The following is a 13,231-nucleotide window of genomic DNA, read 5'->3' as shown; positions in this document are numbered from 1 at the left end:
CCTTGTTTTACTCTGCCACTACCTCTGTGGTGATCAACTGTCCAGGTATGCCCAGGACGTTCCTGGTTTTAGCACTGAAAGTCCTGCATCCTGGGAAGATGCTCAGTCCCAGGCAAAACGAACAGTTGGTTAGCATACATCCACAACCTTCTCGGATCGCTGGGCAGGGAGTGAGTTGGACTTCAACAAGGGTAGTGGGAGAGGCTTTGTTTTCTAGGCTTGTTTTCTGGGGTGCAGATTTGGCCTAGGCCTCCGCAAGGCCTAATGAATTATATAACTGCAGCACCTAGAAGGCCTGTCTAGGCTTTCTAGAAAACAAAAGAGGAAAAGTGTGCCAACTGCACTTCTCCACTCTAGCTGGTTGCAAATTCCTGTGCATGGCCTGCTTTTGTGTGAGTATGGGGCAGGGTGTCTGAATTTGGCCAGCAAGCAACCTGATGGTACTATAAAGTCTGTAGGTTCATTCTGTTCTGTCAAGTGCGGCAGACAGAGGGAAGGGGCCCTTGTCACTTTGAATACCTCTTTGAGCATGACCCGTGAGACCAGCTAGTAATCTCATCTTGGTGACAGGTGCACCATGTTGGGAGCAGGGTCCTCAGGCAGAGGCACATCAGACAGCTTCCACTGAAGAGTTCTGGAATATCTGGTCTGCACAGGCCCTCAGGCACCAAGTCTTTCCCACCACTTTACAAACCCAATGCAGGAAACTTTCCTGCCAGGTGCAGTGACAAACTGCTAGGGCCTTCTAAAAACTTTAAGGCAGCCAGTAGCACCCTCTTTCTCCTTAATGTAACCTTGGGGCTGATCAAATGGCCTCTCTCTGCTGTCCCCAGAGGCATTTCAAGAGCATTTTGGAGCACTCTTGGCAATGTCTAAGTGAGAGTATGTGCTCATCACCTGTGGAATGAATGTGTCAGGTGCAAGGTACCTCTCCCAGCCCCTGGGGATCTGAGCATTCCACCCTGGTGTTGTGGGCGTGCCCCTGGACCTGGAGGCAGCTTGGTTGGGGTTGAGAACGGGCATGGGAGTTACCTGCCTGCCCAGCAATTACCCATGAGGTGAGAGGGAGGCCACTGATGAGTGAGGCTCATGTCTGGATCTGTTAACCCAGCAGGACCCTTCTTGGCTGGGAGCTCCGGTCACCCAAACCCTCCAAGGCTTGCTGGGTAGTTCTGTAAACCAGAAGGCCTCTGTGGAGGCCCTTCTGCATATCCGTGTGGGAGCTCAATACTCACACCTGGAGGTCCAGAGAAAGCTACCTGTGGGCACAAGCAGCCTTTCACACTCAACACCAATCCCCTGCTGACATACCCAACCTACTTCGGTAGTCCATTGCTCAGCACCTCAGGCCTGCTCCGGTCCCTAGGTTGTGGCATAGGGTCCCTGACTCCCCAGAGGGATGTTTGCTGTGTGGCTGCCAATCGGGTACCTTGGAGGCTGTGGAAACTGGTGTTGAGACAGAGTCCCAAGCACAACACTTGGACAAGAGAGTGGGACAGTGGCTCCAGCTAGTCGAGTCCTGGTATGTGGGTCAGGGCTAGCCCCTGAAAGTGAGAAGCAACCCTGGAAGTCAGGAGTAAAGCTGTAGCTCTTGTGGAGTAAATACCTCCAGGTTATACTGCAGTGTCTACAGCAAGAAACTGCCTCTTGCCAGCCCATCGGGCCCATTACTTATTACACTGGCCCCCAGCTCAGGCTGGAGTGAGGGGCTGACACTAAATGAGCCAGTGGCAGCAGTGCCAAAGCCTCCCTCAGACCCTCAGGGTACCTACAGCTCCAGCTGCAGTGGCAAAGGAGAGATCAAGCTCACAATCCTAAGGGATGGTCAGGCTGTGCAAAATGATATATTTAACATCAAATATACTCAAGGACTATTAGGATTAAGTATTCAAGATGAAGGGGAAAGTGAAACCCTCTGAGCTGTGGATGAGGCATCTCATTAGAAGCAGGCTCTCTCCTCTTTTCTCAAAGCCTGACTTCCCTGCCTAGGATAGAGAAAGACAGGCTGCAGCACCACTCCAGCTCCCCTATTCCCCACCCCTGTCAAGCACCCTGCATTGGGCCCTCCAGAGCTTGAGGGGCATGGCCTGGCCTCTAGGCCTCCTTTGTACCCAATAAACCCCCTCATTGCCCCTGGTGCCACAGTTTACAAAACATTCACATACATTATCTCATCTGATCCCCACAGCAATTTTGGAGATAGATGAGCAGGTCTCCCACTTCACCAACAGCAAAATTGAGGACCAGAGGACCGTCATTGGTAATAGGCAGAGATTAAACGAAATCCGAACTGGCGGCCCTTTGCCCCTCTAGGGACCTCTGCTTCCTTCTCCTTGCCTGGGTCTAGTCCTCAGAAGTGACTGCTGGAACTGAGCCTTTGACACATCTGTCTGGAGGACTCTTTGGGCTGGACAAAAGCCACTAAGATTTCCAACCTATCTCGGAACTCTGTACTATCAAAAAAAAAAAAAATGCTCTTGATTATTAAGAGTGGTCTTCCTGGAGTAGGCATCCTGGCCACCAGCCCCAGGGCTCTGGGGAGAAGCAGGGTTCAGGAGGAGAGGAGGTGGACACCGCCTCTCTTCTTGCCTCCTGAATTACAGAGCAAAAATTGTCAAGTCTGTAATTGCAGCAATCTTTGCTCTGTTCACTGATGCATCCCTAGAGCCTTAGAATAAGTACTTGGCGCATAATACATGCTCAATAAATAATTGTAGGATGAGGAATGAGAAGGCCATGCTGTGCTTGCTCATAGAGAAATTGAGACAGAATCCCGCTCGCTATGGAGTCAGGATGCTCTTGGGAGACTGCAGGGGTAAGAGTGGTCCTATGAGATTCACAGTGTGAGCTTGTGCCCTGCAGAGGGTCAACTTTGCCAAACAATCCAGGAAACATCCAGAAACCCCAGGGACAGAGCAGGTATGAAGGAAGGTTATGAGGTCAGAGAAAGAAGGCTGAGAAGGTGCGTGCGACACACCAGTGGTCCACCAGACAAGTCCCAGGGATGCGGACCCTGGGTCCTAATCAGAGGCACGCGCCGGCCTGGGGCCGAGAGGCCTCCAGGTGGCGCTGCGGAGCCGGGCAGCCGCGCGTCTCCACTCCCCATTAACCCGGGAGGGAGGGGGGCCTCGGGAAATGTGTGCATTTATTCAGTAGCAGGAGTGCAAACCTCATACATTGAGGGAGAAAGGCAGCGGGAGACGGCCGCCGAGATTCCCCCATCTCTTTGAATATAATTTTAGATTGAGATTCAGATTAAATCCGAGGTGAAAACACTTTATGAGGCTGAAAGCTGTGTCGTTGCCAGAGCCAGGGTTATGAGCTATCAAATGCAATTACATTAAGACAGATTATACTGGGCAAATTGAGCCATTTAGAAGGTGAGAATCAAAGAAACGGCTCTGATCCTCTCTTCCCCTTTCTCTCTCCCTCTCTAAATTGCAGTTCGTAGTTCCTTGCAATTCTGAAGCACAAAAGTAGGTGAGTCTGCTTTTGTATCTGCGAAGTGCTTCACTCCTGAATGTAATTCTAGCTGAGTGCAATCTAGGTTAAGAGCCGGACAAGCGGGTAATTAGAGCCCGCTTGCTGCCCGAGGACCGGTTGCCCCGCCGAAGCGCGCCCAGAGTCGGCGCCCTTCTCCCAGCCGAGCCGCGCTGCGCTGGACACGGAGCGCCCGAGATGATGGTGCTGGACAAGGAGGACGGTAGGTGGCGGGCGGGGGTCTCGACGCCCCGCACCCCCTGGCCGCGACGCGCGGGAACGTACACGCCGAGACACCGGCGCACACCTGCAGGCAGGGCTGTGCTGGGATTGCCAGGGGCGCGACAGGCGAGGGGTTTGGGTCGGGGGCGGGGGGAGATCTGGGGCCTGAGGGGGGTGCGGGGAGGGCCGAGTGGGACTGGGGATGGGAGGAGGTGAGTGAGTCCCCGACTGCGCATCGCCCCAGCCCGGGCGCCGGCCAGGGAGGGGATGCTCTGCGGGCCGCAGGGAGGCTCTGGCTCCCCTACGATCTCCGCGCAAGGCGGTTCGCGCAGAGCGTTTCGTCTTTGCGGCTGCTCTTCTCACCGCAGCCATCACCCTCGCGCCGCCGCGTAACCCGAGAGGCGCTGAGCGCTGGGCAAATCAATGGCTTCGGGGGAATCGGACACCAGGGCTTGCGGCGAGCCGCGCGCGGAAAGACCGCGCCCGCCCCGGGGTGCCCGGCCGGTGAAGGAAAGGCTGGCTGGACCCTCAGGGAGATAGCTGCCTGCTTATGTGACTCGGTGAGAACGGGAGATGCTTCCTGTGCTTGGCCCACTGTCTCCCGGTCTTCCGAGCGCAGAGGCAGGAGTTTGGCCCAGAGGAAGAAAGTGTCCCACTACAGTGGCACTCAGGCAGGAGATGCCCGCGAGAGTGGCATGCACCTGCGGTGGTCAGGAGCCTCGGGGCGCCTTAGAGGTCGGAATAGAAGAGCCCATTTGCTGGAGGCCACTAGCAGGTGGTCCCACATACCCCAAAGCCTTCCTGATTGGAAACGCCCTGCAATAAGTGTCCTGGTGCACAGGAGAGGTGGGGAATCAAGACCCCTTGAGTGTAAAATCAAGTGGGTGGCCTGTGACCCCAGAGTCAGAAGAATGGCCATTCCCTGGCAATTCCAGTCTCTCCTGCCCTGTAGGGGAGGGTCGTAGCGAGATGTGTATGTAATTGTTGGTGCCCACACTGCAACTTGCCTTCTACTGGTAAACTGAGAAGGTGGGTTTTCCGAGTCAGCGGGAATCCTCTTAGAGCTACTGTGGTGGCTGTCCTCCTACCTTCCAGTGAGTCTCCGCTGGGCCTGTGCCCTCTGCCCACCAGGTCAGTGGTGCTATTGACATGGGAACTTGGTGAAAATTTGAAGTTAAGTGACTTGCTCAAGGTCACACAGGATGTTCACTTTGCTGCTCCCAAGTGTGGATGCCCCTAGTCTCCCACCACCTTCTGAGATCTCCAGCAGGGAGGGCTGTTTAAAGTGTCTGGCCTAGGGGTGGCACGTGGCCGAGCCCCGTGTCTGGAAAAGGCTGTTTCTTGGAATGTGTATAGTAAATGCTTCTAGCCAAAGGAATTCATTCTCCAGGATCTAGCTGGGGTGTGACATCCATCTCCAGTATTCTCTTCTTTCTTCAGGGACCCCTCCCCTGGAGCCCTATTCAGGCCATCAGAGGACTGGGTTGGTGCAGTTGTATATAGAATAAAAAGGAGAAGTAGGCATCTGGGCTCAGGCCAGACAGGGAGAGAGGAAGCCTTGATTTAGTTCCTTTCATTACTAACTCCCTATCTAATCTCAGACCAGCCATGCTCATCTCTAGACTTTACTTTCTCTCTTGGTAAAATGAGGGGCTTGGAGAAGCCAGAGCAGAGGTTCCTACTTTGGTGTCTGGGGATACGCTCACTAAGGGAAGCATGTGGAAATCAGAGTGTGTCTTTAGTCTCAGTTATTTGGCCCAAGCCAGAAATCCAGGAGACCCAGGCCCATACATGGAAGGTCTCAGGCAGGGGGATTGGTCTCATGCCAACAAGATGACCCATCAGCACCATCCTGGGTCTTAGAGCTTTCTGTCCAGGCACCCTAGGAACCACAGAATGCCTCCAGCTCTGAGATACTAAAGGTTTTCAGATGAGGCCTGAGTAGGAACGGCTCTCCGGAGGCCATTTTAACCAGTCTCTTGCCTCCAGCCTGCAGTGCACCTCAGTTACCCTGGGCATATATATTTACCTTAGTCTCTGCCAGACTTGTGTTAGAGAATGCATGATACCCCTCAGTCCCCCTTAGCCTTGTCCAATCTAAACAATATGGTGCCTACTCAGGTTAATGCCACCGAACTCAGGTCCCATTACAGCACAAGGAAGGCAGACACCTGGAGCCCTGAGGAGCCACTGGATTCTTGTCCTGCCCAGCCCAGAGCTGTCCTCCAAAAGTAACCTTTCTACTCATAAATCCACCTTCTACTCCTCATTAGAGTCTGGCTTTTCCTGATTCCAGGAAACATTACAGTCGGTACCTTTAATTGGGCGAGGGAGAAAGGCTCTGGATCTACTCTCTTGCCCCTCCAAACCCACTGCCTAATTTCTTCTTAGCCCATATGCCCTTCCCACAGGTGGGGCTCTCTGTGCTGGGTGGCAGCGTTGGCCCCTGGGCCCCCAAGGAGTGTATTCCTCGGGGCTGAGGCCCTGCACCCTTTGTCTGGCTGCAGCAGGGACTCGGGGCTCTTATTAACCACCCCCAATGCCTTTTCTCCACCTGACAGCATCTTGTCGGAAGAGGCCAGGGCTCCTCTGGTTGAAGTCGGGTCTGCCAGCTGCCGCGGACCAAAGCTCTTGCTCTGCTGGGCTGCTGGGCTTTCATGTTGCACTTCTGAAAGATAATAAAATATCAATCGCTTTGCCGTAGCAACGGGTTTAAGAGACTTTCTGAAGTATTGAATCGTCAGAAAAAATTTTTTTTTGCTTTTAAGCACAGTGCATTATTAATAAAGTAATCCATTAGGTCGAGCAGCAAAGGGCCACCACAGAGAGGAAAGATCTGTTTTGCAAACGGTGAAACTTCGGGTTTTAAGATTAATTGCTTTCATTTGGATGCTTGCTCTTGGCCTAGCCATTTCTACTTTACTGGAACTCAGGGTCCGGGCTTTCTAAATGCCATTGGGCCTGCCTGTCAGCAAAGGGAGCCCAGCTCCAACTTTCACGGAGAAACAGCCCTTCTTCCCCTGGCACCCGTGCTTGAACTGGCTCTAGACTGTGGGCTTTCCGCGGAGGCTGGCAGTCACAGGAGAGCAAAGGGAGCTACTTCCCTGAGCCCCGGGAGTCAAATAGCTCTCAGGCTATTGGAGAAGAGGCCTTTGAGTAGAGGCAGACAGGAGACGGTCCAAGTGACCTCAAGAACAGTGAGAGCCATGGATTGTGGGGGACTGGACAGGAGAGGATGCTGAGACATACCCTTGGGGGTGCTGTGGTGTCCCCCAGTGCATGCTGAAGAAGGGTAGGCCTGGGTATAAGCTGCCACCGCAAAGCCCAGCAGGAATCCTGGGGTGACCACAGGAAGCAGCAGGCAGGTTGTGGAACTAAACACCAGATGTGATTCCTAGAGCATTTTTAATAAGTAAAAATGCCTAAGGAGAGTGGAGCTGGCCTGAGGAGGCCCAGACAGCATGTCTTCAATTGTTAATGACTGCTGTGAGCTCGGTCTCCACAGCTGACTCAGTTGATCCTCCAGGGCAGGCTTTTGGCTATGCTTGGGTGCTGACCAGCAGGACCACCTGGGATATCTCATTATATTCTGGACCACAGAGGATCCTGGGGGCCTCTCATGGTAGAGTGTGGCCAGGACCTCCCCAGACCTGGAGTGGAGGCAGGGAGTGAGCCCTGATGCTGTTCCATGGCAGAGACACAGCCCGTCGGCCAGAAAGTGGAGGCCAGTGGGCACTGCTGCCTGCTGAGGCCTGGGGAAGGCCTTGTGAGGCTGGCAGAGGGGCTAGGCCTGGCAGTCACCCTTTCCCTAGAAGAAGAGGGTCTCTATCTGAACCTACCATGCCAGCCCCAGCCACCTCTTCACTGCTGGGAACAAGGCATCACAAATTTTGAGCAGCACATACAGCTGCTTCCCCTTCCTACCCAAACTCAGGCAGAGAATCTGTAAATGTGGGTCTCTCCCACCCCCTCCTGGAGCCCTGGGTTAAGAAGCAGGTGCTTCTCTCTGTTCCCTGCTCTTCTATTCATTTGCCCACATGGAACATTAAGGGGGGACAGGGAAACAACATAAATTGGTCTGTCGTCCAGAATCCATGTCTCACTAATGTACCCAGATTAACTCAACTGTAAATTGTCTCCTTGGATGGCGGTGTCTTGCTAAAAGTTTCCCATATGATTCATGATTTGGATTGCTTTTAACGGCTATTGGCTAAGCAAGCTGGTGACTGTACAAGGTGATGCAATTGGCATTAGTGAGGGGAGGCACGGGAGCGTGTAATGCAGTCAATACTGCATTAACTACTGATGCCCAATTACAGGGAGTAGGAGAGAGCCTTTCAGAAGCATTAGGACTGGGGGAAGCTGAGATCACTGGCCGCTGCTTGCCTAAAAGCTTCACCCTTTGCATGCCGGGTCAGGCTCGGTGCTGGCTTGGCCACTCACTTGGCTTCTGTGGCTTCAAGAGCTGCCTTTCTCTTTTGCTCTCTCTCTCTGAACATGTCCCACAAAGATGCTCTTAGCACATGGAGAGTGCATTTTCCTAGAGTGAGGGCTGTTTCTCATCCCTTCAGAGAATTGATTCCCCGCCCCACCCTGTGTCCCAGAGTCAGACCAGGCGGCTGCCCCACCTGCTTCCATTTAAGGAGCCTCTCAGCAGGCCCCATGTGTGAACAGAACCAAGAGAAAGTCTATTTTGGTCTCTCTCCCTTGGAACAAATGGATGATTTCCAGCCAGCATTGGCGGCCGACCCTCTGTGGTCATGGGCGAAGGAGATGTGAGGTTCAGGCTTGGCACAACTGGGCTGCTGGAGCAAGGCTGCTGTGGTTGGACGGGCTGGGCCTTCTTTGAGCAGAAGGCAGAGCTGTGGTGCTGTAGCTAGAGGAGGCCGATGGGGAAGTGCCCCAAGCCATGCTGGGGTCCTGAGCAGATACAGGCCCCTTCAGAGATATGTCCCATCCAGTACAGAGCTGCCCCCAAGTAGCCAGGAGACCATGGATGATTGTTCAGATCTATCTTTGGGGCTAGAGGGCCTCCCAGGAACTTCTGTTTAGGGACATTAGGAAGATTGGAAGGATCTAGGGAAGAAGATAGAGAAAGGGGCGTGGGTACCCCAGTGTGCCAGGTGCTGTTAGACTGGCTGCCACCTCTGCCATCCTGTTAAATTGTGCTGGTCCAATATGTCCACTGCTTTTTTTGCTCCATGCCCACCCAACGTTGAGGTTGCTTTGCCTCTATACTTTTTCATTTCTACAATGAGAACATATCTAATTGGCTGGATTGTTTTCAGGATTAAATGAGATAATGTCCATGTACACACTTGATAAACCAGGAAGCCTCATGCCTGTGTGAGGTGACATCTCTGCACTGCTACAATGTGATCTGAAATTGTCCTATGTCCAGTTTGGTGCCATGTTCACTTTTGGGCACTGGACCACACCTTCCACCTTGCTGTTCATTTATCATGGCCACCAATCACTGCTGTTCAGGAGGCAGGCTGGCTTCACTACTCACCACTGTCCAAATTTCCGAGGTGATTAGCATTGTGGGAAAAAGCCTCCAAGATCACTCTTTTCAAGACCCTTCATTTTTAGGGGAATAGTTGAGGCACAAAGTGGGCAAAAGAGTTGCCCAGAATTATGTAGGGAGTTACAGTCCAGCATTTCCGCATCTTTCTGGGTTCCATGCCCACCTTCCATGCCTTCTGCCCTGTCCCCAAGGCATGATGAGTCGGGATGGTAGAAAACTCCAATAAGGAAGAACATTAGCTGGACTGGTGCCATGTGCCTGGACATCCCAGTCATGGTCTGAGTTGCCTACTGACAGCCCAGTGTATATGGTTCAGTCCTCAGATATAGGTTCTCATGGCAGGTGCTGATGGGTGTTAACCTGGCCTGGGCCTTCATGGACCAGAGAAGCCCCAGAGGTGCATCTGGCATGTAGCCCATCCTGTCTGCCCACCTGCCAGGAGTTGAAGACATTGAGGCATGCAGGACGTCCTTCCACCCTTAGGTTTAACTCTTTGCGGTGCTGCTAGAGTGAGTTTTCTTGGCAGGTCTGTACTCAAGGTAGGGCTACCAGTGGAGTCAACTTGTACTGGCTTTCAAGAGCTGATATTGCACCTTTCTTCTCAACTCTAAGTTCAGTGAAATCACATTCGTTACTTGAAAATCAGCCATAGTAGAAGTATTACCACCATGGAAATTGGCAAATATTACAAATCAGGGCTGCTTCCCAGAGAGCCAGTTGTTAGGTATTTATCAGCACACCACTGGATTGCATTCATCTGGGACTCTGGACTCACCTCTTTCTTGTTCTGCCACCACCATTCTCCTATCCAGATGACCCAACTTCTGCTCCCCTGGAATTCTGCCTGAGACCTGTCGCCATACTAAGCTGTGCAGATCTAATAAATCTACTCTGGTTTTGTGTTCCATGAAGACCCAACCTTACCCTTGCTTGTGTTTTTCCCCTTGCCTGGCACACCCTTTCCCCTTTTATAGGCTTTGCAGGAGCCCACAGGTGGCCAAAGCCTCTTACAGGCCATTTCAGCCCATGCTCAGAGTCACAACCACCCAACTAAGCAATAAGCTTGTCTCTCATTGGATGGAGTATGTTTATTTTGTATTCTAAGGAGCCCACAGTAGCTGACACAACTGGGGCAAATTAAAAGCAGATGACGTGAGAAGAGGAAGCAGGCTGGTCCAGGTAGTGAGGGCAGATTAGGTCCCCAGCTCCTACCTCCTACCCCTTCCTAACTGGACTTTCTCGAGTGGCCCATTGTCTTCTGGTGTAGTCTGCTGGCATGATTCAGGAGACCTTCATCATAGTCCCAGCTGACTACTGTGTGACTTCAGACAACCTACTGGGTCTCAGTTTTTACATCTCTACGATGGGAGCAACACCTACCTGGCACCCAATGTCCGTGTACACAGGTAACCTCATGCCTGTGTGAAGTTACATTGCTCTCTGCATGGTACAGTATGATCTCTTTGGCGGTCAGTCTTTAGGGGTCATAAAAATACAATAACTATCGTTTTATTGAATCTTTACTTGAAAGTGAGGCACTGTGTTGTATATGTACATTAATTAGTTATTGCTGCATAACAAATCACCCCAAAACTCAGAGGCTCAAAACAACAAGCAGCTATTTAGCTCTTGAATCTGTGGGTTAGTGATTTAGGCTGAGCAGTTTTTTGGATCTCACTTATACCTGGAAGATGGCTGATCAGCTGGATGCAGCGGGTGACAAGACTGCATGTCCCTCATCATCAAGCAAGTTCTTCCAGCTTGTTCACATGGCAGAGACAGGTCCAGAAGAGAGAATGGATGCATAAGAGGCTCCTTGAGGCCTAGGTTTGGCTCCAGGATGTTGTCACTTTTGCCACATTCTATTAGCTAAAATAAATCACAAGGCAAACCTCAGTCCAAGAGTTAGGGAAACAGATTCTACTATTGAAGGGAGGAGGTGAAAAGTCACATGCAAAAGGATATGGATACCAGGGAGGAGTAAAGAATTGGGGCCATTTCTGTACTCAATCCAGAAAGGTGTCTTCCATGCGTGGTCTCATTTAATACCCTTAACCACCTTAGGAAAAAGCTACTATTATGATCCTCATTTTACAGGTGAGAAAACTGCTGTATAAAGAGGCTGTGTAATTGGTCGCAGGTCCCACAGCTCGCAAGTCCAGAGTTGGCCTGTGAACTCAGGCTGTCTGGCTGTAGAGTGTCCTTTCTCTGCCCTTTGCCAGCTCCCTGTTCCAGCTGGCAGACTTGGGGATCGGGGAAGACACTCAGGGAGAGTTCACAGGACAGGGGTGGAATTAGCAAGAGGACAACATGGAGGGGGCGGGGGAGGCTTGCTGTTGGGTTTGTCAGGGGCTTTGCTATCAAAGCCCTGGTCCATTCCACCACTGGCAAGGGGAGGGGGACCACAAGGAGGTCGGCCTCACTGCCTCCTCCAGCTTTTCCTCTCTGTCCTGCAAAGCCACTGGACAGTTGGAAGAGGTGTGAAGCTCCGTGGTTACCAGAGCTGACTTACATCTGGGCATACATGCAGATGCAGCCAGGCGGGACTCCATTCATTGGTTAGCCCCTCGCCTCAAAATGGGGTGGTAAGTGGGCTGGTGAGAGTCCTGTGTACATTCATAAACCAGCTGATTGAAAAGCAATATTTCAGATAAATACAAGCCAGCGATCTATCAGTGGTTGTAATAAAACCCAGGCTTCAGGCTGTGATTTTATTTTGAAATAATAAGAATTGCTTGATTCTTTTTACTTGAGTTACCATGGTAATTCCGGCGTGGAGCAGTGTTATATTGATTTAGAAAGTGGACAGTAATATTTCTTTTGTGTTATTCTGTTTCTAGGCCTTGATTTCTAATTTCCACTTGGAGATTACTTTTATAAATTTCTTAAGTCCTTCCACTTTTTTTTCCTCTCACAGTATAATTTTCCTCTCATACACTGCTATGTTCTGAGCTTATTGGTTTGCTCTTATTTTAAATTAAACTTGCTGGTTTCAAATATTGAAATGACATCTTTGTCTGTGTCTGTACTTTGGTTTAGCAAAATATTACAGTCTGACGCTTTCTGCTTAATAATTTAAGGGAGGCATTCTGTCGGCCCTCACTGGGTGCTGATAACTTATGACTCAACCAACGCAGGCCTTAAACTCCTGACATTTTAATATTGTGTGGCAGGATCAGCCGCCCCTCCGCTCTGAGTCTCAGTGGAGAAAAATCCATGTGGTACCCCAGAAGGGAGTTTTAATAATTCAACTTTGCAGGTTGGCACAATGACTTGATAGAGAAGGGGAGGGAGATCCACACTTCCAAATAAGTGAGAGCAGCTCTGGCTTGAGCATCTAGGGCCCACAGCTGGCACCTGCTCCATCCTTGTCTTTCCTCTCCGTGAATCTTTAAAAACTCCAATTCCTGAACCCTGGTGACAGATTGTCCAGGATGGGTTGTGTGGGAGCTGCCTGTGGGTGCCATTAGAATGCTTGAGAAACTCTTCTGTTTCTGTTTTCCTATTTGTAAAACAAGTGGAACTAGTGTGGGCTTTGAGTCAGACAGACACGGTTCAAATCCCGCCTCTGCCACATAGTAATTCTTAATAGTAAATTGTAATTCTAGCTAGTTGAGTATGATCATGACAACCTTTTGGATCTGTTGAGCCTTCAATAAGCAATGCTCTGATCTTGTAGGTGAGTGGTGCAGCTTCCCTAACCTTCCTCGGGTTTTGGCGAGGAGCGGGGGAGAAAATGGAAGTGGGTATACTTTGGAGTGCTCACTCTGCTCCAGATGTGCCTGGAGTTCAGAGCCCTGGGAGAGCTGTTCTTCAGAAAGGCCCCAGGGCTACAGCCATGAGGACTGGTGGACCAGCTTTACCCACTTTCCTGGTCTGTAGAGATCAGAGGGCTTGGCCAGGGCAGACTAGAGAGCAGGCTCTGTCTCCTGGGCTCCTCTCCTCACAATATCCATAGCAGAAATGGCATCTCAGGCCCCAAGTGTCTAACAGTTTAGGAAG

The 13,231-nt window shown here is 51.3% G+C and overlaps 1 protein-coding gene across 1 annotated transcript in view; it reads left to right on the top strand.

The window, feature by feature from the left end:
* Positions 1 to 3,662: 3,662 nt before the first annotated feature.
* Positions 3,663 to 13,231, top strand: part of LMO1 (LIM domain only 1) — a 34,060-nt gene continuing 24,491 nt past the window's right edge. The window contains exon 1 of the mRNA XM_011379572.2: positions 3,663 to 3,703. Within this exon, the coding sequence (XP_011377874.2) occupies positions 3,679 to 3,703 (25 nt within the window). The 5' untranslated portion in view covers positions 3,663 to 3,678. The remainder of the gene's footprint in view (positions 3,704 to 13,231) is intronic.

This window comes from Pteropus vampyrus, unplaced genomic scaffold, assembly GCF_000151845.1.
Source record: "Pteropus vampyrus isolate Shadow unplaced genomic scaffold, Pvam_2.0 Scaffold366, whole genome shotgun sequence".
NCBI classification, from domain to species: Eukaryota; Metazoa; Chordata; class Mammalia; order Chiroptera; family Pteropodidae; genus Pteropus; species Pteropus vampyrus.
The sequence above is the reverse complement of the archived record's forward strand: the minus strand, read 5'-3'. Positions and strand labels throughout refer to the sequence as shown.